The sequence below is a fragment of the Vanacampus margaritifer genome, chromosome 20, assembly GCF_051991255.1.
Source record: "Vanacampus margaritifer isolate UIUO_Vmar chromosome 20, RoL_Vmar_1.0, whole genome shotgun sequence".
NCBI lineage: Eukaryota > Metazoa > Chordata > Actinopteri > Syngnathiformes > Syngnathidae > Vanacampus > Vanacampus margaritifer.
The window spans coordinates 11786555-11812529 of record NC_135451.1 but is presented as its reverse complement, the minus strand read 5'-3'; the positions used below and the strand labels follow the sequence as shown (position 1 = coordinate 11812529).

The window sequence follows — 25975 nt, the reverse complement described above, 5'->3', positions numbered from 1 at the left end:
GCATTCCGCCTCCTTGCAATTGCCTGCATATGCCACAAGATGGCGCCAAAGCACTAATGTGAAGCAGAGCTTTGGTGCCATCAAATGTATGCAGTGTTTGTTGTCTTTCCATCTTCGTTTGAGTGGAAATTAGTTTTATGTGGCACGGCGGTTTACTGGTTAGCAGATGGGCCTCACAGTAAAGGTCGTGGGTTCAAATCTGGGCACTTCATATGAACAAATAAGTTTCTTGGACTTGTGTTCTTACCTTGGAGCGGGGAGGTTCGTGACCTCAGGATGTTTCTGTAGATTGTCATCAGGGTTGAATGTGGAGCGAATGATTACAAATCCAAAAATGGAGGTAAACTAATATGGGGAAAAACGACAGCTTCATGTTTTAAATCACAAACACCCGAACATAAGACCAACTGGTAGAAAATCGCCAGCTTCCCTAATGAGTGACACCTGTCATCTGGTGAGTAAATACAAAACACACTGCCCCTTAGTGGTCGGAGGTATAAGCACATTGACGTTCAATGTAATACCCCTTTTAGCCAAAAGGGGGCAACAGATTAACGTGAACATAAATTGTGAGGGTTTTGTTTAGCGATCAAATCAATGCGTAGCCCCTGATGGTCAAGACGTGTACGTTATTTATCCCAAAATAGTTTTTTTGTTTTGTTACTATTATTTAGTCTTTACTGATAACAAATTGAAATTTTACGTCCACTTTCAAACTGGAATAAAAATCAAAACAGGAGTCAAGCGTTTTGAAAACGATTTATTATATGGAGGGACAGGCTGTCAAAATGGCTTGATGATGAAAAGACTGTCAAACAGCAGGTTGCAGTGAGAGCATGTAGAAAATAAAGCAGCTTTTGTTTGCTCTGCGGGAGCGCTGAAGCAGAAATATGTACAACAACAACAAAGGCCCAAGTATTGTATAAAAAAAAGTAAGACACGGTACGATTAATAATTAATACGTGATATCGAAAAACACTCACTGTTCACTGATGCCGTTTCTTCATGTTTTTGTACAAGAGAACTCCGCACGGCATCATCGGATGGATTTTTAAATTAATACAAAAAAAGAAGGCAAAAAGCAAATACATTTCCAATTGGCTGCATTTTGTAAAGTATACAATAATAATCCAGGTTTCAACAAGCAAGGACCGGCATGCATTTACGTTGGTAAGCAAGGGGCGGCGAAGCGTCGGGAAAATAATGCACGTGTTTACAATTGCAGGTTCCCCACCCCTGCTCTAAAAAGAGGGGGTCCCGAAAAAGCCGCTGCAGAACAGAATTGAGATATGTACATCGACTCTCTAGCGCCCCCCAACGTCACATTAATCCTCCCTCACTGTTGGGAAAAAATATTTTAAAGGCGACATAGCACGAAAACTTACAAATAGCGTCCGGAGTGCAAGTGTGAAATTAAACAGAGCAAATCTTTTGCACGTCAACGTAACGCCTTGGCTCCACCCCCTTAGTTGTCATGGTAACGTAAAGACGCTTACTCTGCATTTTCATGAGACGGAACCTCCCCCCCCCCCCCGAAACTGAGTGATTCCAAACCGTGTTTTAGATTTTAATCCTTTGCATAATATGTCTCCTTTAAAATGAGGCAACTTCTTCACATTGGGGGTTTTAAGCGCACGATAAAAATTGCATAATATACGCAGTTTTTATTCAGCAGCCCCCTCCCTCCCCACCCCCCCCCTTTTCCAAATGGACTTCCGAGGAAAATTCAGAATACAATCAAATGGATATCGAGAACCTCCTGTGAAAAATACTTCACATCATAAACCATAACATTTATTTATCATAAAGGTTGCCCCCCCCCCCCCGATTGAAAATGTTTCCGCTTAATAAAATAGTCAATTTGTAGATTTCATTAGAATTCTCTTTTTGTCAACCTACATAAATTAGTTAGAAAATATTAGTCATTTTCTTCTCTCTTCTCTATATGGTTACATTACATAGGCAGGAATACAATAATTGCCAAAATTGAATGATTTTTTAATATATTTTTTTAGGGAGATTCCACAATTTTCTTGCTTGGCTCCATTTATTGCCAAAAGAATTAAATAACTGCTGAGATAATAAGTTAGTCAGCAAATAGATATTAAATACATTTCTGATGGCCTTTTTCCGATAAGGACTGCAAAAAAATCAAAAATAAAAAATAAATGGTAATGAGGACGATTGCACTTGATGGTTGTGAAAGAAATGAAAGCACAGTGCTTCTCGAGTGGAAAATAAATAAGAATCCTTGCAGGACATAACTTAAAAAAAAAAAAAAAAATTGCAATAGTGCGAGCCAAGAAACTCCATAATTTAACGGTTGAATACGCACCCCACACGACCAAAACGATGCCTTTGAGTACAGATAAAGTGCTGATCGAGCGGGATTTTTTTTCCTTTTTTTTGTACCGTGCGAGCGTCTCGGGAGTCCTCCGGCTTCGCGATTCCACGCAAAAAGCGAGACCCCGCCCCCCCCCCGAGTCAAGAACGAGAGGGAAAGGAAAAAGGGGTCCGACGGAAGCAAAAAACCGTCGCAAGCCTCCGAAAAACCGACAACAAAAGAATCCCTGAGGTGCACATTCAGCTGTGTTGTTACGGCTCGTTCCCGTCCTTGGGTTTGGTTGAGAGTTCTCTCGGGGTGTTTTGGCGTCCGCGGGACCTTCGACGAAGGCGAGTTGAGACTTCAGGCAAAGAAGGAGATCACAGCTTCCTCCAAATTGCGACGGGGGACCACGGAGCGTCCGTCCCAAAATCTTAACACAAAAGTTTTGGATATTGGGCTTTTGGCTGAAATTTCAGGATGAACCTCAACTGCACTCGAACCTTGTCCAACTGTTCTGTTTGCGGACTTTTTGTACATCATCCGAAAATCCCAATAGCCCAAACTTTTTGCGAGTGTTGTCCATCTGCAGTCAAACTTTGACGGATTCCATTACCGACAACTTGATGGCTTCCTCCAACATCTGATTGTCCGTAAAGGCGGCGGGCGGTTCCGGGACCGACTCCGAGAGGCCGATGAGGGACTCCAGGAGGCAAGTGCCCGGGTCGCCGGACGCCGGCAGGCTCGGCAGCTGGAAGTGGAAAAAGTTGTCCATGTGCTCGTACTCCTTGAGCGAGTTGTAGAGCGAGCTGGGCCCGAGGCACGGGAAGCCGTCGAAGAACTCCAGGTCCGACTCCGAGGACAGGCTCAGGTCCATGTTGTAGCTGGCCGAGCGGTCGACGGTGGGCGAGGGCGTGTGCGGGACGCTGCCCCCGTGGAAGAGCCCGATGGCCTGGTTGGCGTTCTCGTCCAAAAGTTCCGACGCGGCCCGATTGTCCAGCGGCGCCGCGTTGTCGTTGTCGTCCGCAAAGTCCGCCATGCTGAAGCTGCCGAACGTCTCCGCGGTCGTCGCCGCCTGCCGGGAATACGCGTCCTTGCCGGCGCCGTCCCCGTTCTCGTTGAAGCTGAGGATGCGGCTCAGGCCTTTCTCGTCCACGTCCAGCGGCGTGCGCCGGCCGCACGGGCTCCCGCCGCCCTCCGAGTCGTCGCTCTGGGCCGACGAGTCGGACATGTCGCTGCTGCAGCTGTTGTCCCCGGCCGACGCCAGCTCCGAGCTGAAGGGGAAGGAGCGCGCGGGAGGAGCCGGGGCGGCGCCGGCCATGGCCTCGGCCGCCGCTTCCTCGCCGCTCGACTGCTCCTCCAGACGCTTCTCCAGCTCCAGCTTCATGATGGTGTGGATGTAGTGCGTTTGCACCCGCGTGGAGTTGAACTCGATGCGGCCTTCCGTGTTCCCGCAGCCATCTTTGGTGCAGCCGCACGGGAACGAAGAATGGTCCATCTGCCGGAGGAAGAACCCGTTACTAGTCTGCAGCCACGTTATTTTGTCTACAATACAGCAGCTTAGCCAATAAAAGCCTGCGACTATATTACTTGCCCAACGGAGGGCTTACTTGCCCAATAAAAGCCTACTATACAAGTAGCCTAGTGCTACTAGCCCAACAGAAGAATCCAACTACATTAACGTGCCCAACAAAATCTTCACTACAAAAGCCTTGAAACCTTAGTTGTGCAACACAAGTTTGCCTCGGTCTTACTTACCCAACAGAAGGCCTACTTGCCCAACAAAAGCTTTCCATGCAAGTAACCTACCACTCCATTACTTGTCAAACAGAAACCTTCATTTCCATGACTCATCCAACAGAATTCTACTACTACATAACTTGTCCAAAAGAATCTTGCAGTGACTTTACTTGCCCAACAGAGGGCTTACTTGCCCAACAAAGTAGACTGCTGGTACATTACTTGTCCAACAGAAGCTTTCATTTACATTACAGAAGCCTTCGGTTACATTAGTTGTCCAATAGAAGGCTACCACTACATTACTTGCCCAACAGAATTCTTACTTGCCCAAGAAAATCCCAAGCAAAGTCGCTTACTGCTACATTAACTCGCCCAACAGGAACCCAAATCTTCATTACAGAAGTTAACGGTTACAAGCGTTATCCAACAGAAGCCTACCACTACATTACTTGCCCAACAGAGGGCTTACTTGCCCAATAAAAGCCTACTGTACAAGTAGCCTAGCGCTACTTGCCCAACAGAAGAATCCAACTACATTAACTTGCCCAACAAAAACTTGAATCTTCATTACAGAAGTTTACAGTTACAAGAGTTATCCAACAGAACCTCTACATTACTTGCCCAACAGAGGGCTTACTTGCCCAACAAATGACACGACTCATCCACTGCCAGCCCACAGTATACATTTATTTTTGACATCAATAGCCGTCAATGGCAGTGAATGAGCTAATGGAATTCCGCGACCCCATGACCTGTCCGACAGAAGCTTGCCCAATACAAGGCTGTTTACTTGCCCAAAAAAAAAAGCCTACCAAAGAAGAAGACGACCACTACTTGTCCAGCAGAAGACTAAAGCGACATCACACTTCCGACATAAACCTTCTTCTACATTACAGACGCCTTCAGTCAAATTAGTTGCCCAACAAAAAGTTTGCTTGCCCAACAAAAGCCTACTGCAAGATACCCAATTCTGCAAAGTTTCCAAAGTTCTCTCACCTGACACTTGATGCCAGCCAGGCTGCAGCCGCACGTTTCCGGCTCGCAAAATCCCTGACAGTCGCACCCGCAGCGCTCCCTGGAGATCCTCAGCTCGTGCAGCTGCCGCTTCTCCTCCTTGTCCACCTTCTTGACGCCGGCGGCCCTGAGCAGAGCGTAGCGCCGCTTGGACGGGTACGGCTGGAGGAACGAGCCCTCGTCCAGGTTGGCGCCGCTCACGTCCACGTCCCGCTCGGGGATGTCGTCCGCCGTCAGTCGCTCGGCCTCTTCGCTGTCCTGGGTTCCGTTTTTGGTCAGCTGCACGGAACGCAATCAGGTCAGCGGGGAAAGCCCAACGCTCTTAACTCAAATCCGGTTCTACTTCTTTCCTCACCTTTAATTTAAGAGCCTCCAGCTTCTCTTCCCGCAGCCGGTTGAGCAGTTTCTCCCGGCGTAGCAGCCGCTGCTCGGCGGCAAACTCGGTCAGCGTGTAGGTGCGGCGCGCGCTGTGCCGGGGCGTCATGCCCAGGGTGCACCCCCCTCGGCTGGGCACGCTGGTGAAGCCCTGGCACCGCGGGAAGAAGAAGACCGTCACCTGGTCAAAGGTGACGTTGCTCCGTCGCGCCCGCTTGGATTTCTTGAGGATGGACGTCGCTGGAGAGAGAGTAAAAAAACTAACTGATTTTTGATTTCTTTGTACACTTTTGCTTGCAATGCTCATGTGTGCCACTGGAGGGCGCAATCTCCTTCCAGTTGAATCTACAAGAGCCTAGTAAAAAAAGGACGCCCCTCTGATTCATTGCCCTGCTCTTTCACAGAGCCTTATCGCGCAACCCAATTAACACGGAAACATGAATTGGAGTGCATTTACATCGTGTAAAAAGCGGCCCCGCCGTGAAAAACGATCTTCTCGGCCTTGTTGCGCACAATGAAAAGTCAACCTTTCGCAGCTCAATCTGGGAAATAACACGCTGGAGGCTTCCGGGTGGGGGTGGGGGGGGCGGAGGGGAGAAAGGGCAATCCCTGCAAGCTGACACGATTCCCACAAAAACGCTGCCGAACAACTATGAGATGGTTCTTATAAATTCCACGTCCTCCAACAAGCAGCTTTATTTTCTTCCCTTACTTTAAAAGAGCCAGACGCCCCCCCTCGCCCCCCCTCGACCCTTCACACCCCACTATGGAAATACATGACTACACTCCACATGTGCTGGCCATTATCTTTGACGAGCAAAACTCAAGGCTGGGCTTTTCTGCGCAGCTGTCACCTTATTCCTGGAAACAACCGGAATGCACTTGAGGTAAACTCCGCCCATCTGTGGACTCTGGGATGGCCTTTCCTGAACTTTTTTTTGACAAGAAAGGTCAAAGGTCTTTTGTTTAGGGCAGAGCTTTTCTTTTTGTTTCTTTTCTTTTCTTTGGAAGAAGAAAATAATTGGCCCCTTCACCCCAAAACTCTCTGCCGCGACTATAAATGGTATCATTTGTCTATAAAATTGCTGTGCACTCTCTTAACAATGACCGCACCATTGCCACCTACTGTAGTGGATATGCAATTACACTTTATTTTAGTATGGCTAAATGAATGAATAAATCCATTCATCCATTTTCTGTACCGCTTATTCCTCACAAGGGTCGCGGGGGTGCTGGAGCCTATCCCAGCTGGCTTAGGGCAGTAGGCGGGGTGAACCCTGAACTGGTTGCCAGCCAATCAGGGGAAAAAATTAAAAAAACTTTTTTTTTTAATAATAATAAAATAAACAAATAATCGTCAACTTCTTACAACTTTTTTTTTTAAACACAATTGAGTTTCTTTTTTAAAGAAAGTGTTCATATTTAACCTATTTATTGATGTGTATCGGATTTATTTTTTTTTTTTAATGTGTGCGTTTTTGATTGTTCACTTATTTTGAGACTCACAAACATTACAATATTTGTTTTTAATTTTTTTGCTTTTTGACCACTTTATCCAAAAAATCGGGAAAATCTGAAAATTGTGGTAAAAGAAAATTTAAATCTGCAATTTTAATAATAGACAATAGTCAAATTACAATCTTATTCACATTCAATGTGTTATTTGTGTGCATTTTTTTTTAAATGTGATTATTTGAAAATGCTTTTACTAAAGACATTTTTTTTTTATTTTTTTTTTTAAATGGGCAAAAAAAAAAAAAAAGACAACATAAATGTGTTTTTAATATACCAGAGCACCATAATACAATCGCTGCCTTTGGACCGAAATCTCATAATTCATAATTTGGAAATTTGCATATTTTTTCCAAAATGTCTACTTTTAGTCAGCTCACATGTGTGGATGTCATTTTTTTACAAATTGTTGACCAATCTCGTGTCAAAAACAGGTAGTTCTCTTAGTTGATGCAACGTTAACGGTTGGAAAATCAAAACAAAAACAATTTTGGAGATACAAGATTTTGGCCCGATTTTTTATTTTTTTTTTTAATTAAAAACTTTTAAAAACATTGTGTAGGCTCAAACTGTACTTTTTTTTTTTTTGCCCATTGGACGTATACATGCAATACAAAATATAAACTAATAATGAACGGAATTTTTTTTTTTTTCAGAATTTACATGTTTAAAGGGAGCAGCAGGAAGTACAAGAACTTATCTAGTCCTACTTCTACGCCAATCTGCTCCCCTTGGTTTGCACGCCTTCTCTGCCGCATCCCACGCCCGCCGGCCCCCTTTCGGCACCTGTGCTGGGTGGGCGCGCGCGCCCGGGCCCTTCGCACAACGGCCCGTGTGTTCGCCAGCGTTTTTGGCAGGCGGCCAGCGCCGCTCTTCCTGGAAGCCTGGTTTGCCCTCGTCAAGTTTTTTTTTTTTTTTTTTTTTTTTCCCCCCCTCCGGGTTCACGTAAAAACAGATTTTGACGGACTGGCACAGAAATGTAAGGGGGGGGGGGGCTGTCAATAGAGTTGTAGATGACGACGAACAAATGACAAAACACTGTTCCAGGCGGCTAGAAAATTTTCCAAATAAAACTTCTTTCAGACTGACGATCAATAGAATGTTTTCCTCTCAGCGTCTGTGCGTGGCCCGGGACCAAATGGCCCGCAGCCAGATTCAGGGTTGTCCTCAAACGGCCCCTCGCCGGACATCCAGACAGACCAAAAGCGAGAAGTCGGCGTATGAAGGGATTCAGCCCCTTTGAACGCATGAAATAAAAGCGGCATTTAAGCGTTTCATGGGCTGCCAGCGGATAAAATTCCTTCACCTCCCTCCCGATTCTTCGGCTTTTTTTTTTATTACCGGGGGCCTCGGCAGAGCCGTAAAGACGGGAAATATTTTCCATCAGCTTGACTCACTGTTGAAATGCGTTGCCGGGGAGCCGGGGTGGCTGGGGTTGGAATCCAGGGTGTCCGAGAAGCAGCTCTCGCCCTCCGAGTCCCAAGCGGAGCAGGCCGACGAGAGCGAGGAGGGCGAGGGCGACGAGTAGCACGGGTCCTCGCCCACCTCCTGGAACTTCCTCTTGAGGAGCCCGCTCATGGCGCTAGCGTGGACGATCTGCGGGGAGCGGAAAAAAGGCCGTCAATAAAGCAGTTGAGAGATAATTAGAGATAATGCACGAGTATCGTTATGGGTTCGATTTGTTATTTGACAGTTTAAAATGACTGCAGTAGCGATGTTGATTTGCGTCAGCTCGCCTATGGCATTTCCCATTGTATGTTAGCATTAAGCTAGTTGGGCTGAGTGAGGCTGTTTGAAAATACTTTAAATGAACATCTAAAATCTGTCAATTGGAGAAGTTTTTTATTTTATTCTCTTCCTAAGTGTAAACTTACTCTAAAACTTGAGTCCATTTGTTCCCTGCCATTGATGGCTTTAGACCTCAAAAATTCATTTGAACTATTTCTGTTGGGTTTAATTTTTTTCCCCACTTTTAACAAGAAACCTAGAAAAAATATTTTCTTTTTTAAAATAATCTTTTTTCAAAAAACTAATTTTTAATAATCTTTTCTTTTCATTTTTTAAAATAATCTTTTTTCAAAAAACTAATTTTTAATAATCTTTTCTTTTCATTTTTTAAAATAATATTTTTTTCAAAAAACGAATTTTTAATAATCTTTTCTTTTCATTTTTTAAAATAATCTTTTTTTCAAAAAACGAATTTTTAATAATCTTTTCTTTTCATTTTTTAAAATAATCTATTTTCAAAAAAAAAGAAAAGATTATTAAAATTAGGGCGTCGGGCAATTAAATCTTTTAATTGTAATTAATCGCATGACTTCAATAGTTCGCTCATGATTAATCACAAATTTTACATCTGGTCTAAATGTACTTTTTTTTTTCTTACTCTTGTTAACAAAAGTGGGGGGAAAAAATGTTAAACTAATAGAAATCGTTAAAATGAATTTTTGACGTCTATAGCCGTCAATGGCAGTGAATGAGTTAAAAATTAAAAAAAAATTAAGAGCAGGAGTTTGGACTTTTTTATTTTATTTTGATGCCAATATTTTTCTTTTAGTGAAAATAAATAGCGGTTATCGGCATCCTAATAGTCGGCCCTGATAAAACCATATCGGTCTATCTCTCGTCACATGCTCCTTTCTCTTAGAACCATCAAATGAGGACAATTCAGCCACGTCGCAGAAAAAAAAAAAAAAAAAAAAAAAAACCCGCTTCGCACACACGTTTGTCAATACGAGCTGGCCGCCCCGTGCTTTGCCCATGTGAGTGCACGAGCAGCCCATCTCCAGCTGCCTGAAGCCAGCCAGCCACAGGAAGCAATCAATCAGCCTCGATTTGCATAAGTCAACAAATGAGCAAACCCCTTCACCCCTTCTTCGCAATCCCATCAAAACGCATTGATTAGCAGGAACGCGCTAGCGCATCTCGGCTCTTCCCAATCAACCCGAGCATTTTCCCCCTCGTCTGGCTTTTGAATGCGCTCTCACGTGACGCCTTCGCCAGGACAAAGACGTCGGCTTCCTCTCGGAAGATGTTGCGCTACGCCAGCCCATCCGTGCGTGCGTGCGCGCGCGCGTCGGGCGCTCCCGTGAGAGGGACTGCTGCCTCAGCGATAAAAACAATCAATCCTTTGAGAGGCGCACACATGCACACACACACGGGTGGGGGAAGGAGGGGGGGGGGGTCTTGACGAGGGAACGCCGTTTATTCTTTACTCGCCAAAAACATTGTCTCAATTGTTATTTGACGTCCAAATGTGAACACTTTTGACAATTTCAGGTGATCATGCTACATTGCTTAGCCTATTTGTGCGGCTTTTTTTTTTTTTTTTAAATCCCTTCATACGTACTATGTCGAGCAAAAAAAAAAAAAGAGAAAGTGGTCGTATAACGGAACGTATGGTGTTCCACAGGGTTCAATTCTGGAGCCTCTGCTGCTTTCATGCAATCTGGGTTCCATCTTAAAAAATCAACTGTGTGTTTTTATTTATTTTTTTAAGTGTGCTATAAATATAGAGTTGAATGATGGGAGTCATGATTTGCAATGCCAACTCCAGCACAACGAGCGAGCTTTTCTGGAGTGGGAGGTGATCTTACGCTGTATCTGACCACATCCACAAGCTAGCTAACCATATCCACAAATAGCTAGCTAGCAAAACTAAAGAAGCACTTCTTTAACTCATTTGCTCCCCAAAACGTATAAATATGTTTTAAATTAAATATTACTATGCTCCCAAAGACGTATTAATATGTTTTTTTAAATAAATGTTTTATTCATTTATGCTAGAGCATACAGAAGGCTTTGATGCAGCCTTTGACCCGAAGAGGTCGCTTAAAGCAATGGTATTTATTACAAAAACGGCCAGCAGGTGGTGGCAGAGTATAAGAGATCAACCAGGGCCATGTTGCAAAAAGCTCTTTTACTCGCATTTCTGGAACGCTAATTGCTGCAAAACTGAAATGGATAGAAATATACTTTTTTTCCTAACGAAAAGAAGATCTTTTGGTAGGTTTCATGTTTTTATAGCAATAGAACACAATATTATGTGGGCCTTGCAAAATCAGTCAAAATCCAGTAAAACAGCCGGGAGCAAAGGGAGTTGCTTCAGTGAAAAGGGCTGCGAGTGAATGAGTTCAGCTGGATGGAGACAACATTTTTAGGAACCGTAAAAATAATTGGATGTGTGTAAAAGGTTATCCTGAGTAATTGTAGAGTGTTTTGAGAGTTATTTTCATCGGATAGAAGGATGCTTTGTTGTGTTAGCATGTGGTGTAAAGGAAAGACTGAAACATGATAGGTTGACTGACAGGAAGTGAGTGGAGACTTTTACGACTTTGTCCATAAAGCATTGATGTCTTCGCTTCGGAATGGGCGCCTTAATCACTTACAGCTGTTTTAAAACGTTCCGGTGAACATTCCTGTTATTTTTGGTCACGAGGGCATACCTGCCATTTTGCTTATTGTTAAAAAAAAAAAAAAAGAAGTGATTTTCAGGGGATAATTGCGGGGTTAGCATTCTCGCGGTGACTATTAAGACAAAGCGAATGCCGAGGGAGGCCGGCGGATTCCGAGCGACCTTGGCGCAAGCGGGCGGCTAAACGAGATTCTCGCCGTGAGTTCCAAGAAGAGTGTGACCTGCATGCCGCCTGTGTCTTATCAGGGTGTGTTGTGCAAGTGTCAGCGTTGCGCCTGGTGGGCGGGGACGCAGCGGGGAGCACTCAACCAACAGATTTCTATAAGGTCAAACAAGCGTTTGGATTCACATTTGTGGACAATTTATGCTGGCTGAGATTCGAACCCAGAACCTCGGAACTGCGAGGCAGGTTTATTAACCACTAGTTTATTGTGCCGTCACTATCTACTATATTTAGAATCGATTAATCTGCTTCATTTTAGTTTTGCATTAAAGTATGTTAAAAAAAAAATCCCCCTGATAACTGTTTATAACTCATTTGCTCCCAAAAACGTATAAATACGTTCTATTTTAAATATTACCATGCTCCCAAAGACATATTTATGTTTTTTTTTAATGCTAGAGCATACAGAAGGCTTTAACCCAGCCTCTGAACCGAAGAGAGCGGTTGAAGCAATGGTAGTTATTACAAAAACGGCCAGCAGGTGGCAGCAGAGTATAAGAGATCAACCAGGGCCATGTTGCAAAAAGCTCTTTTCCCCACTATTTTAAAGAGATTTGTGAATAATGATGAAATATCTATATTCTCATGCCAATTGCTGCAAAACGGAACCTGATAGAAATATACTTTTTTTTTTTTTGTCCTGAAAGAAGAGACTCTGTACATAAGTTAGCCCATATTTACTCTTATAGTGTTGCAAAGCATGACTTGCAGAACAGGAACTGTGTCCTTATCACAAGATAAGGACTGAAAGATTTTGTTGTTGGAACGCCCTGTAAAACAGGGCTTGTACAACTTTAAATTACAAAATGGCTCCAAACGATTACCCCATTATTAAAATAGTCGTCGATTAATGTGATAATCGATTAAATTTGACAGCTCTAGTGCGAATTATACCCCCCCCCCCGCCCAAAAAAGGCAGTCAACCCTCCGACAAGGATAAAGTAGCGAGTCAAGGGCGTGAGGCTGACAACCCTTTTCGTTTTTTTTACGGCGCTCACATGATGAATGGATCACCTTGCGACAAACAAAGGAGACCACCTCCATCCCCAAAAAAAGCCAACCACATGATGCAAACCGGTGCGGAATCAAGAGAAACAAAATAAAAACGGCAAAAACACAAAGCTGTGAGGCGTCCTCCAGGGAGCGCATCGCGCCGGCTAAGCAAAGTCTTTTTAATTAAAAGCTGCAGTGAGCCAGAAGGGAGACAGGAGGAGGAAGAGGAGGAGGAAGAGGAGGAGGAGTGGTGGTGTCAGAAGTGGGTCATTGTCTCTTGACTGCAGCCTACCTGACACATTGATTTGCTAATCCTGTTCAACGGGCAGAAACAATGGCGAGAGGTTAATCCCAGTTTGTGGTCAATGCGCAACTCGCACAAGAGAAGACAACGAGGCTGAAATGACTTATTTGGACGATCATAATCCAAATATTAATGATGATAAACTGTGGCAGGGAAGTAGGATTGAGCGGGGTCTCCGGAACCTAAATGAGCGCCTGGAGTGCCGGCGCCGCACGTCGGCGGCTCGCCGCTAAATTATGCATCGCTGTCATTCCATCAGTGGCGGGATAAAAAGGGACGAGCACACCCGGGGAAGATAAATCTCCCGGCTCGGGAAGATTTGTCACTAAAAGGCACGACGCAGATCCAATCGAGAGGCACGCCGTGTCAGTCCTGCCCGATTATCGGCGCGCTAGCGTGACATCAGCGGCGTTTGTTCTGCCTGTGGCTAAATGAACGACACCTGCAGCTAATGGGAAAGCCGGCGTCGGAGTTTGAGTTCGTCTTCTCTCTATCACTTTCGACACGAGTTCTTGGAAAACGAGCTGAAATAAAACCGACTAGCACGATTCGCCTTTTTCGAGCAAAATCAGTAGAAAGCGAGATTATTGTAACGATTATCCTGTGGTGTGGGATGCGTTCATGGTTGTTTTGCCCGTCATGGCCGACAATCGCAAAAGTTTAAACATTAAATAGATAACGAACACCGGTTTGAGTCGGAAAATCGTTTTGGGGTTGAAAGATGCGAGTACATCGTACATGAAGAAATTAATTATAAATCTGATGATGCTGATTTTATATGTAGTTATTTTAACAGTTTGGGCTTCAGAGAGCTTTTACTAATAGTGACAAAAGCTACCAATAACAATTCTTCGTCTCTGATAAACCTCTATGACGAAAAACTGACGATTCTGACAAATTTATTACTATACGTTTGTCTACTACTACTCTGCAAGCTATTGAAGATAGCTAGCTAGCGAGCTAGACAGCAAGCTATTGAAGATAGCTAATAGCGAGCTAGACAGCAAGCTATTGAAGATAGCTATAGCGAGCTAGACAGCAAGCTATTGAAGATAGCTAGCGAGCTAGACAGCAAGCTATTAAAGATAGCTAGCGAGATGGACAGCAAGCTATTGAAGATAGCTAGCGAGCTAGCTAGACAGCAAGCTATTAAAGATAGCTAGCGAGCTAGCTAGACAGCAAGCTTTTAAAGATAGCTATAGCGAGATAGACAACAAGCTATAGCGAGCTAGACAGCTAGCTATTAAAGATAGCTATAGCGAGCTAGACAGCAAGCTATTAAAGATAGCTATAGCGAGCTAGACAGCAAGCTATTGAAGATAGCTATAGCGAGATAGACAACAAGCTAAAGCGAGCTAGACAGCTAGCTATTGATGATAGCTATAGCGAGCTAGACAGCAAGCTATAGCGAGCTAGACAGCTAGCTATTGAAGATAGCTATGGGGAGCTAAACAGCCAGCTAATGAAGATAGCTATAGCAAGCTAGACAGCTAGCTAATGAAGATAGCTAGCGAGCTAGACAGCAAGCTATTGAAGATAGCTAGCGAGCTAGACCGCAAGCTATTGAAAATAGCTAGCGAGCTAGACAGCAAGCTTTTAAAGATAGCTATAGCGAAATAGACAGCAAGCTATAGCGAGCTAGACAGCTAGCTATTGAAGATAGCTAGCGAGCTAGACAGCAAGCTATTAAAGATAGCTAGCGAGATGGACAGCAAGCTATTGAAGATAGCTAGCAAGCTAGACAGCAAGCTATTGAAGATAGCTATAGCGAGCTAGACAGCAAGCTATTGAAGATAGCTAGCGAGCTAGCTAGACAGCAAGCTATTAAAGATAGCTAGCGAGCTAGCTAGACAGCAAGCTTTTAAAGATAGCTATAGCGAGCTAGACAGCAAGCTATTAAAGATAGCTATAGCGAGCTAGACAGCTAGCTATTAAAGATAGCTATAGCGAGCTAGACAGTAAGCTATAGCGAGCTAGATAGCAAGCTATTGAAGATAGCTATAGCGAGTTAGACAGCTAGCTATTGAAGATAGCTATGGGGAGCTAAACAGCTAGCTAATGAAGATAGCTATAGCAAGCTAGACAGCTAGCTAATGAAGATAGCTAGCGAGCTAGACAGCAAGCTATTTTTTCACATCAAATATGGCGTCGTGATGAGGAGATACGCATCAACATCTATACAACGTCGCGTGCATGAGAGCCAAGTCAATCCCGATTGATCCGTCCGACCAACAAGATAGTCGACTTTGCCCCCTTTTGCGCTAACTCATCCTGCCCTTTTGCAGCTGATAACGCTAAAGTGTGCGCGCGCATGTGTGTGCGTTTAGTGGCACTAATCTCAGCCGGCCGACAGCATTTACACGGCACGCTGACAACCCCGCATGGCCTCTTGTCAGTCGTACCGTCTAACTGAGTGAGTGCTCATAAAATGTGATAATGATGAAGCCCGGGAGTGTGTGTGTGTGTGTGTGTGTATAAACATGTCAAGGCAGGTTGGCACTCAAGGCCTCGGGACGCCGCACCTCTCGCTCCGTCACCAGGAAAGACGGCAGCCAAATTCTTCGAAATGAGGGCAGGCCCAATTCCAACCTTCAGATCCCAATTCTTCTTATTTGTTTCTATTCAACTATTAATAAAGGCAATTATGAACACTCTTATGGAGGGTATTAATTACTCGCGGCAGGGCTCGAACCCGATCCCCCGCAAATGACAGCGGGGGGGATTACTGCAATCAAGTTGCGCTGACATCATTTTCGTAGTGCGGAACAAAGCAGCGGACAGCGCTCCTGTTTTTTCCTCACGCCAGAAACATTCTGTTCCCCCTCCTCGAACCGTGGCACCGCGTTCCAAAAAGGAGAGGTACTGGGAAAAGGGAGGGAGCATCGCGCAAAGCAAATAAATAATGTCATGTCTCCAAAGCCGCAGGAATTCCATCTCTGGCTGTAAAGGAGCTCAATCGAACACAGATGTGAGCTGTGAGCTTCTTTTTTTTTTTTTTATTCCCGGGCTCGGAAAGTCCGACGCGGCACCAGGCGGGGGCGCAGGCGGGACGGGACGCACCTGACGGGGGAATTAGCTGCACGTGCCGCTCACATGCCACTTTTAAGCTGCACGAGAAGGGAGACGGACGGTTGAAGTGGCGGGATTGCGTGAGGGCAGGATGGGAGGACGGCGGCGGTCATCCAAAAGTCACAACTTCAACATTAGGGAGGATCCATACTCATCTTTCAGACCGATACCAGTATGAGTACTGACGATACTGTGATGTACAACGTTTCATTTAAGACAAATGACAAATAATGATTGACCAAAGCGTCAAGCTGCCACAAAATAGCACCAACTACTGCCAAGGACTTCATGTCAGATTCGCCTTAAGTATCTGTGGCTGGTATCGGCAGCCTCCATGATACCACCCGATACCCTTAAATAAGGCCAGTCTCAGCATAATATAATATAATATAATATAATATATAATGATCAGCATTTTTTTAATTCTTACATAGAATTTCTAAATCTCAAGAAAAAAAAATCCCAAATTAAAATAGCAAAATTTCTACAAAATCCTTTTAAATCAATCACAATTACTATAACAATAACCACAATTATTTTAATAATATACCAATTTAAATAATCCCCAAATCCAATTTTCCTCCCAGAAAGCCGTGACAAATGTCCTAAATATAAGACATATTTAAAAACCCTCCAACCCCCCCACCCCCAAAAAAATCAAATAATTTACAAACCATTTTTTTTAATATAACTCACCTAAAGTTCACAATTTCTCAACCAAATGAAACTTTAAAGAATCTAAGAAAATCAAAATTTTTAAGTATTACACATTTTTCAAGAGAAAATTCCCAAATTTATTGACAAATTTAACAAATTCACCATATCGCAAACAATTCTGATCCAAATTAAAGAACTGAAAAAACAGCCAATTAAAACTATTCTAAATTTTAACTCCTTCAAAAGATGTATTCTTTTTTCTAAACTTTTGAAAAATAGATTTTTTTGATAATTTTAATTATAAATGTAATTTACATTTAATTGCAATTTTAATTTTAAGTTAAAAAAAAAGTAACTTTTTTTTTTTTTTTTTACTTTTTGAAGAGTTTCAGATTTCGCTTGAAAAAAATCCCAAAATTAAAAAAAAAGAAAAAAAGAAACTTAATAAATTCAACATTTCCCAAATTGATTCCTGTCATTTTCAGGGGCGGCTCTAGGATTTTTCTCCCTCCTGGTGCTAAAGGGTGACTTGAGAAAATTATTTAAAAATAGAATTGAGAATATCCAATAAAATATTAAGAGGGCTTATCTGGTGACTAAACTGTTGGGACCCTTTCTGCGGTTTAGCACCATCCCTGGGTCACCAATTTTTATTTTTTTTTTAATGACCTAAAATCCCCAATTTATCAATCAATTCAAAAGGAGGTGTTGGTTCTGTTGGGTTCAGAGGTGAAGCTCAAAGTCCAAATGGCAGATGGGAGCTCCCGACTGCCGTGTTTTTTTTTTGTTTTTTTTTTTTTAAGGGGTGGTTTCAGCCATCCTCCTTCCCTCCCCTCCTGTCGACACAGCACAAAAGCGAGGGGACGGAATGAAACGAGGCAACCTCGCTTGAACCCAAAGCTGCTACTGGAAGCGTGTGCTCGCTGAGATCGTTGTGTGTAAACCACCAGTAAGAGTGATCGGTGAAGAGGGAACCCCGCCAAAAACCTGTTCAGTTTTTAACAGACACTTTGTGTGCGGGCTGTTTCACATTTTAAAAATTGATAAAGATGTAAAAACGGCCATATATGATATCAGCTGTGACGAGCTGCGCCAAGCTGACTGACACCTGCTATGGCCAAGAGAAAAGAAAAAAACTTACATTTACCAATTCCAGCCATTACAATTTAAACAAAAAATTTGAGAAATTTCCTAAATATTGGAGGGGAAAAAAAAAGCCAACTATAAAAACTACCGGTAAGAAAAATTATTTACAAACCAATTTAATAAATAAAAAAAATACTCCCCAGAAATAAAAAATCTGAACCGACAAACTTTAAACAATCAAAGAAAATCCACAATTTTTCAATTTAAACCAATCAAATTTTATCTTTTTTTTTTTTAAAGTCATACAGTATGTTATGAAGAATTCCACATTCAAGATATTCCCTAAATTAATGGAGAAATATAACAAATCACAAATATCTCAAATCTATTCTAGCCCAAATTAACGGACACAATAAATAAAAATAAACCACAATTTTTCAACCATGAGAAAAATCCAATATTAAATGGATATCTACCAAAATCACAATTTCTCATTCCATCAAAATAACCTAAAACCGACAATCTAGCAACCAAGCCATTTGAATTAATTAAAACAATTTGAACAATTCCACGACAAAAAAAAATTATAACTAACCCAAATAAATGGAGACAAACAGAGAAAAATGACCCAAATTTTTTTTATAACAAAAAAAATCAGACTTCTTGAAAAATAATATTTTTTTAAAAGCATCTATAATAAAAAACTCCCTATAACTGAGTGACTCATGGACCACTTTGAAATCCCCTGGTGGGCCCAGCAGTGGCGTGCTGACCACAGTTTGAACAACCCTCATCCACAGCTCATTGTCACAATGCGACCAATCCCCAAATTGGACCATAGAAGCTTATTTGCCGGGGCATTCCTTTGAGAAAAAAAAAAATGGAGAAAGTGGGGCGTGTGTGCATGTGTGGTGGGAGTAAAAGCACAAGGAATGGAAGCTGTGTCAGTAAACAAAGGATCATTCTCCTCCCGTGTGCGTGCGTGTGTGTGTGCGTGTGTCATTCCAGAAAGCATGATTTCCAAAAAAGATCCGGATGAGGTCGCGCTAGAGACGCTTTTTAAAAAAAAAAAAAAAAAAAAAAGTGCTCACCAGTCAAGTGAGCACATTCACACAATGAAGCTACGAACTGTAAGACAGAATCCACACACAAAAAAAAAAAAAACACGCGTGGGTCTCACGTGAAATCAAACGCGATGACGAACGTAAACACGCGATGTTGCGAATAAAGCGGAGGAAACAATAAAAAAAAAGGAGAGAAGCAAAGTGGGCTGTTTTTAAATGTTTTTTTTTTTTTTTTTAAATGGCAGGGTCGTGTGCAGGTGACTGTCGGGATGACAGCGGCGGTGTCAGCTCTAGTAGTGCCTTGCGCGTGGGTACAAATAACGCATAACTTACGTCTCATTTCAGGTGATTGTTACGCCTATGCGAGCTCATTGATTGATTGATTGACTGAGTTCACCTGTGACACAAAAAAAAAAAAAACTCACCGCTTGTCTACTGACTTTTAATTATTATTATTATTTTTTAATTCGCCTTACATTTGTGCATGCAGTACAATAGAAGAGTACTCACCAGCAAGTGTCCCACTGTCCGATCAGCATGAGTGTACAAATGATAGGATTAATCCGAACGAACGCGTGAGAAACCATAAAGCGGATCGCGGTCGCCGGTTGACTCTCCGATCGCCCCACGGACACGAAGCTCTCACCCGCGGCCGGCTATTGTCTGCCTGCGTGCGGCTCGAGCGCGTCCTCTTGTCTGGAGCACAGCGGCGACTAGCTCGGGCTTTTTTTTCTCCTTCCTCCCTCCCTCTCTCTCTCTCTCTCTTTCGCTCTCTCTCTCTCTCTCGCTCTCGCTCGTCAGTGGAAAACTCCCTCCCGGCGTGTGTCCGTGACGCAGGCCGTGACACACACCAGAGGAGGCGGCCCACGCTGCTTCCTGCCTCCGCCTCTTCCTCGTCCTGCGTGACTGGATTACGCGCAGCAAAGGGAACAGAAGGTTGACATCATTGGCTGAGGCCGATATCGCGAATAAGCGGGGGAGTGTTGGTCACTTCGACAAGAAGTCATGGTTGTAATTACGGCACCAGAATCATCGCATGGGAATTTTTTTAATTTATTTTTATTTTTTAGTGTAAGGGCAGCACAGTGTGTTAGTGGTTGTTTTAATTGCGTTGTGGTTCTTGTGTTCTGGGTTTGACTTTGAACCCGTTGTAAATAAATGACTTCATCATGCGATTACAACTTCCGAAAAGAGGGAATCCTCTGTAGAAAAACACTTAAAAATTTCGACTTGAATTTTGCAGCGACGACTTTTTTGTTCAGAAAAAAAAAAAACTGGTAAAAATATAGTTATATGATAACAACTTATTTTTTTATTATTATTATTATTTTTATAGAACATATGAATATTGTAACAAAAAAATACAGCTATTGTATGCAACTTTTTGGGATTAAAAAAATAACTGGTAAAAATATAGTTATATGATTACAACTTCTTTTTTTATTATTATTTTTTTTTATAGAACATATGAATATTGTAACAAAAAAATACAGCTATTGTATGCAACTTTTTGGGATTAAAAATATGACTAGTATGATTTCTGGAGAAAAAAATAGGACTTTAAATCAATGAGGCAATTAAAACCTTTTTCTAGAATTTTTTTAGACTATTGGACGATTACATTTTTATTGAAAAAAAATACTACCCATGTAAGTTTTTCTTAAAGCAATAAGACAAATGTACGATTGCAACTTTTTATCTTGAATTTTTTTTTTAACTTTTTGGGGGGAAAAATACATCTGCTGTATGATTACAAACTCTTGTAAGATTACAAATTGTTTTCTTTACGACTATCATACGATTACAACTTTTTTTCTTGACAAAGTACAACGATTGCACGATTTAATCTTTTTAACCCCCCCCCCCCCCCAAAAAAAAAATTTGCTCGGAAAAATAGGACATTATATTCCACAACTGGATAACCTTTTTCATGAAAAAACGACAACAATATTTTCATACAATGATTTTTTTCCCTCTCATAGAAATCACTATTTTGTACAGTTACGATTTTATTCCCTGCAAAAAGTAAGCTACTACTTAACTGTTGCACGATTACAACTTCTTTTTGGCTGGTTTCTGTGTGAACGTTCTTCTGCTACAGACTTGATTTCATAGAGTTGTGCTGGTAAGAGTTGACTTTCGTCACTCAATATAATTTCCAATGCAGCAAAGACGCTGATAGTCATCAGCTTTTAGCGTAAAGAAGAATGTGCGTGTTTCTGCAGCTTCTATTTGTCCCCAAAACAGAGGATGACAAGACGGCATTAAATTTGAAACTAGTGGCATAAAATTGAATTACACACAAAGTGCAATTATTTCCAAGTAGCTTTTGGGTTGTTTTTGGCTGTCCGAGTTCATTTAATGTTCCGAGTCATTGATGGGAATGCGTGTAACTTTTCTCCACACACACACCCTTCCCTTCCCTTCTTGTGTATTTACAAATCCGGCACCCCTGGCGACTTTGCTTTCATTCCCAGTTGGCCCCGAATACAGCAGCGGGTTCCGCCAAAGTCAACACAGGTGCTCCGCTCCTGAAACTTGTGTACATATAGAGTTATGTTAATTGTCTTGCTGCTAATGGGTGGCGGGGGCGTTTCTCACACACTTGATGAGCTTTAGGGCCTTAATTATGAGCCTGGAGCAGAAGCCCTCCCCCCCACCTTTCCACGGGAGGCTAACCAAGCACATCCAGCTGAGTGACAGCCATAATTGTCCCATTAGTGTTCGTATAAGTAAAGTGGTCCAAGCACAAAAAAACCCCCAAAACTCATCAGCAATGGAATGTGGAAAGTTTTGGGTAAATTCCAGGGATTGTACTTTGACAAAATAACAGGGAATTCCTCCAAATTTTTCATCTCGGCTATCCAATGTGATTGCTTGTAGCTTTGTTATTGAAACTATGTTGGCAAGAGAATTGAATTCCATAGCGTCAACAATGCAAACGTGTAGCAATGTTAGCATTTGTGCTTGTAAAGCTTCTCGATAAAAAGTGTGTCCACGACTCATTTCCAGAATTTCCTTCGGGATCCATAAAGTACCAACCTAGTCGACGTAACATCTTAACATTACTGAAGGACAACAAATTCTATAGTAATAAAAAAAGAATGAATCGTTAGTTACCAATCGGCTATGTTTCTATATAAGGATCTATTGCCAACTAGTGGCCTGGCATGCACATTACAGCATTTTTTATATTTTATTTCTCACCCCCACCCCCCCAAAAAAGCTTATTTATAGTTTTTGTGGAAAAGAACCCAGAGACAATTGTGAATCTCCTCACCCAAACCAGACATCAGTTGTAGTACCAAGACTGGCCTGAGTGGCAGCGTGGTGCCACACGACATCTAGCCTACTGGAAAATACAAATAACAAGTAGAAGTAGAAGAAATAGACTAACAGTTAATCATCTGCAAAAGCGCTTTTTTCCCCCTGATTTATTTGTATTTTTTCCCACATTAACACAATACAACATAAGATCGCAACATTTAAACATTTCCTCCGTTGTAAAGTTAAACAAATACTAAAAGACAAAATAATGTAAAACAGTGAAATCTTGTGAATAAAATAAATATCGCCCAACAAAAAAAGTTATTTGATCAATATTTTTAAAACTAATCGGACAATCTAAAAAAATATTAATATATATAATATATATATAATAATATAATATTTTAGGACTTAAAATTCGGCCCCAAATTACCCGCCAAAATAAATTAAAATATCTTTGGCACTTGTTTTTTTGTTTTTGTTTTGGCCAGTCGAGTCATCCGACAATCAAGCCTTTGCTGACGAGTCTAGTACTTTGTAGACTGGTCAGCAAAGGCCCGATTGTCAGACCTAGATTACAATAAGCCAAAAAAAATAAAAAAATTCAAATGCCAAAGTTTAGGTTACCAAGTAGTAGACTCGTCAGTCAATAGCCTCGTAGACCACCTCGACAGTGAACGTTGGTTGTGGACTCTATTCCGCCTTTTGGAGTTGCCAATTTGTTTGTTGTTTGCTGTCCAAGGTGTTGTGCTCGCCGGTGGGGCCGTCAAGTCTGAGCGTCCAGACGGACTCCGCCCATCCAGCTTCCCCGGACTCACCCTCCACTCCCAAAGACAACAACAATGAGCCCACGCACGAAAACTCGCAATCACATCCGTCACCGGCGACATGTGCTTTTTAACCTCCTGAAAATAATCACCAACATTAACAATTAGCTCCCGGTCCGACATAGCATCCAGACGTGCAGATTATCGGTTCGGCATTCGAGGCTAATTATAACGGGCGGCACATGTGCGGCGGCGATGTTGTTTGGACAACAGGCAAACAGGCTTCTTGCATCCCCGCAGCGAGTTCTCCGCATCGGTTTGTTTGTTGAGGTGTCCTTGGCCCGAGTCCTCCCGAGATAAACAGGAAGTACAGAACTCGAGTCTCGTTTCATGCTGGCTTCTGAAGGCGCCTGTCGGGCCCGTCAGAGCCTCCTTTTTTCCTTTTTTTTTTGTGCTGAACAAGAAATTTGAGGGAACACTGCGACTCACACGCTGACCCTCCCTTATACGACTTCTGAGAAAAGAAGCTGTGTGTCGGGTGGATGTTGACAGGGGAGGGGGGAGGGGCCCGGCAAAAAGCCACCAGGACGGCCTTGCATGCGTTAAGACCCCCTTTTCTCTTTGAAAAGTGTGCCAAAGAGTGGAAGAGAGAAACCTCCGCCCCCCCCCCCCCCCCCTTTGAGGAACACAATCGTGCTCTTCAATGCGTTCCATCTGCGGCTATTGAATGCACGCGTCACGCGGCGGACATCTTATCGTTTTAACGGCAGTGTCAAACTTTTTTCTAACTCAAGTGGAAAAAAACAGGTGTCATTTGGAAATCCATGTCCAGACAACTTGAAGATGGTGTTGATTGGAAAAAAAGTCTAGGGAGATAACGACTGAGGTGTTAAAAATGATATATATATATATAAATATATATGTATTAGGGGTGTCAAAATGAGTGTGTTGATTTTGAGTTAATTTAAAGTTCTAGTCGTTTATTAATGACCCTTACTTGGAAAGCCTGTCTGGGGGAATACCAGTCTCAACGCAGCAAAAACATCAACGTCAAAATTTAGCAGTAATAAATGTAATAATAATGCGTATGTTTGTGGAGACCGGGGGTCAAGTTGAATTGTACAATTTCAATAATAAGCAGAATTTCCCAAGTTATTTCATGTTAAAGATTAGATAGCTCTTAATATGAAAAGGAAAATGCACTGAGTTGTCACCAATGTCTTACAAATGCAATAATGCCATCTAGTGGCAGAAAAAAAATTATCAACACAAATCAATATCACACTCACACTTTAATTTTAATTTTTCTTTAATTGAACTCAATTTATGAATTATTATGAAATTACTTTATCAATCACTAAAAGACGCAGCCATATTTCTATTAGTTTAACATTTGTTCCCATTTTTATGTTAACAAGAGTATGAAAACAGATATAAAATGTGCGATTAAGCGTGAGTTAACTATTGAAGTCATGTGATTGGTTACGATGAAAAATTTTAATCACCTGACACCACTAATATTTATATAAAGATACATAGAGACCATATAAAAATATTCCATAAAATTTTCATAAAGTAGTTTAAATTGCATCTCTCACACTATTAATGCATGAACGCAAAAAAAAAAAAACGCAAAAAAAAATGAACAAAAATATTATAGTGTCCGTGTATTATGTATGTGCCTTTAAGAGGCGGGGCCTGTTAGGGTTTCACGTCTGGGGCGTGAAATGTGGCTATTGTGTTGCTGTTTTATTGCTCATCTGGTGTTCCATAAAAGCCTGAAAAGTGCATTTCGTGACACTGGCTCTCCTTTCCCACACGCGAGGACATTACAGAAAGTAAGGTTCTTACCATTAACATACTCTAATGTGGTAGAAAGGTCATAATTACAGAAGATTCGAAGCCAAACACACCACATTTATTTCTGCCTTGTCCAGAGGTTTCTAACATCTTGTAGCCGCCTCATCAAAGCGTAAATTCACGACAACATCTGTGTCGGTAGAAGTTAAGAAACAGCCCCCCCCCCCCCACACCCCTCGCCCGGAGGAGTGACGTGGGAACAGATGAGGCAGCCTGATGTTGTTGCGGTCAGAGCGGCCAGACGGACACGACTCGTTTCAAGGATAGTGCAAGAGAGGAGGAGGAGGGGGGAGGAGGGGTGTGCGTGATTGATGGCTCCAGCTGTCCTGGAGGAGAGCGCAACACAGGCGGACAGCTGGTCACCTGTAGCCCCAGACGTGACTGTGATGGAGGGCCATGGCATTGTGTTTCAATGGCGAGTTCATCCTGGTCGATTTGGAGACTCCGAAGAAATCAGACACTTGATGAGTAGGGGGAAGTGAAAATGTTGGATCCCAATTCATCATATGGTATACGATCCAGAGCCACCAGCAAAAACTACAGTTCAAAATCCACGAGAGACCAATTCACCTCAAAGAATCTGCCCGGTGATATGACATCATCGACTGGCCATTAAAAAAAAAAAAAAAAAGGACCTTTTTCCTTTCCATTCCCCGCAAAGCCAAAGACGAAATACAAGCGGCAATGAGATAAACATGCTGGCTCAGCGACGGGCGTCCAATCTTCTGGGAAGACTTTGGACAAGAATCAAGAGCAAGGGTGTCACGGTTTGGTAACGTTGAGGACACATTTGCAGAGGAGCAGGCAAGTGAGGCCAAAAGCACAAAAAGTTGCACAGGCTAATAGTAGCGATAGTAGCAAACATAGATCCGTATTAAAGGTTTCAAAGAAGTCTACCGTAAAACCATTCAAGGATGTGCAGGTTAAAATAAGACAACTGTATAAAAAACTTTAAAAATTGCACTGGCTAGAATATGATGCATAAGACCTCTATATAAGAATTTATAATCTGTCATTGGTTCAAATAGGATTACTGTAAACCCTCAGGAATAGAAAAAAAAAGGCTGTAAATCCCCAAGTTTTAGTATGATAAAATATGACTACTGTAAAAACTTTGTAACTTTTGTTTGTTAAAATTAGACTACTGGTACTACCCCCCCCCCCCCAAAAAAAAAATTTGAAAAAGTTGTGCAACTTCAAATACATAAGACTAGTATAAAAACTTCTCATCTTTCATTGGTTAAAATAAAATTACTGTAAACACTTCAAAAGTTGTGCATGTTAAAATAAATAAGTCTACTGTAAAC

The 25975-nt window shown here is 42.2% G+C and overlaps 1 protein-coding gene across 1 annotated transcript; it reads right to left on the bottom strand.

The window, feature by feature from the left end:
• Positions 1 to 740: 740 nt before the first annotated feature.
• Positions 741 to 19582, bottom strand: csrnp1b (cysteine-serine-rich nuclear protein 1b). Its single transcript, XM_077554629.1, has 5 exons — positions 19285 to 19582; positions 8362 to 8560; positions 5433 to 5692; positions 5060 to 5356; positions 741 to 3821 (listed from the first exon to the last, which is right to left on the bottom strand). Exons 2-5 carry the CDS (start codon positions 8540 to 8542, stop codon positions 2916 to 2918), a joined length of 1644 nt encoding a protein of 547 aa, XP_077410755.1. The 5' UTR covers positions 8543 to 8560; positions 19285 to 19582; the 3' UTR covers positions 741 to 2915.
• Between the last annotated feature and the right edge of the window lie 6393 nt (positions 19583 to 25975).

Coding starts and splice junctions, on each gene's coding strand:
- csrnp1b (XM_077554629.1), bottom strand. CDS start 8,542: ATGAGCGGGCTCCTCAAGAGGAAGTTCCAGGAGGTGGGCGAGGACCCG. Junction 5,357..5,432: donor TGGAGGCTCTTAAATTAAAG/GTGAGGAAAGAA, acceptor CGTTCCGTGCAG/CTGACCAAAAACGGAACCCA. Junction 3,822..5,059: donor TGGCTGGCATCAAGTGTCAG/GTGAGAGAACTT, acceptor TTCCTCCGGCAG/ATGGACCATTCTTCGTTCCC.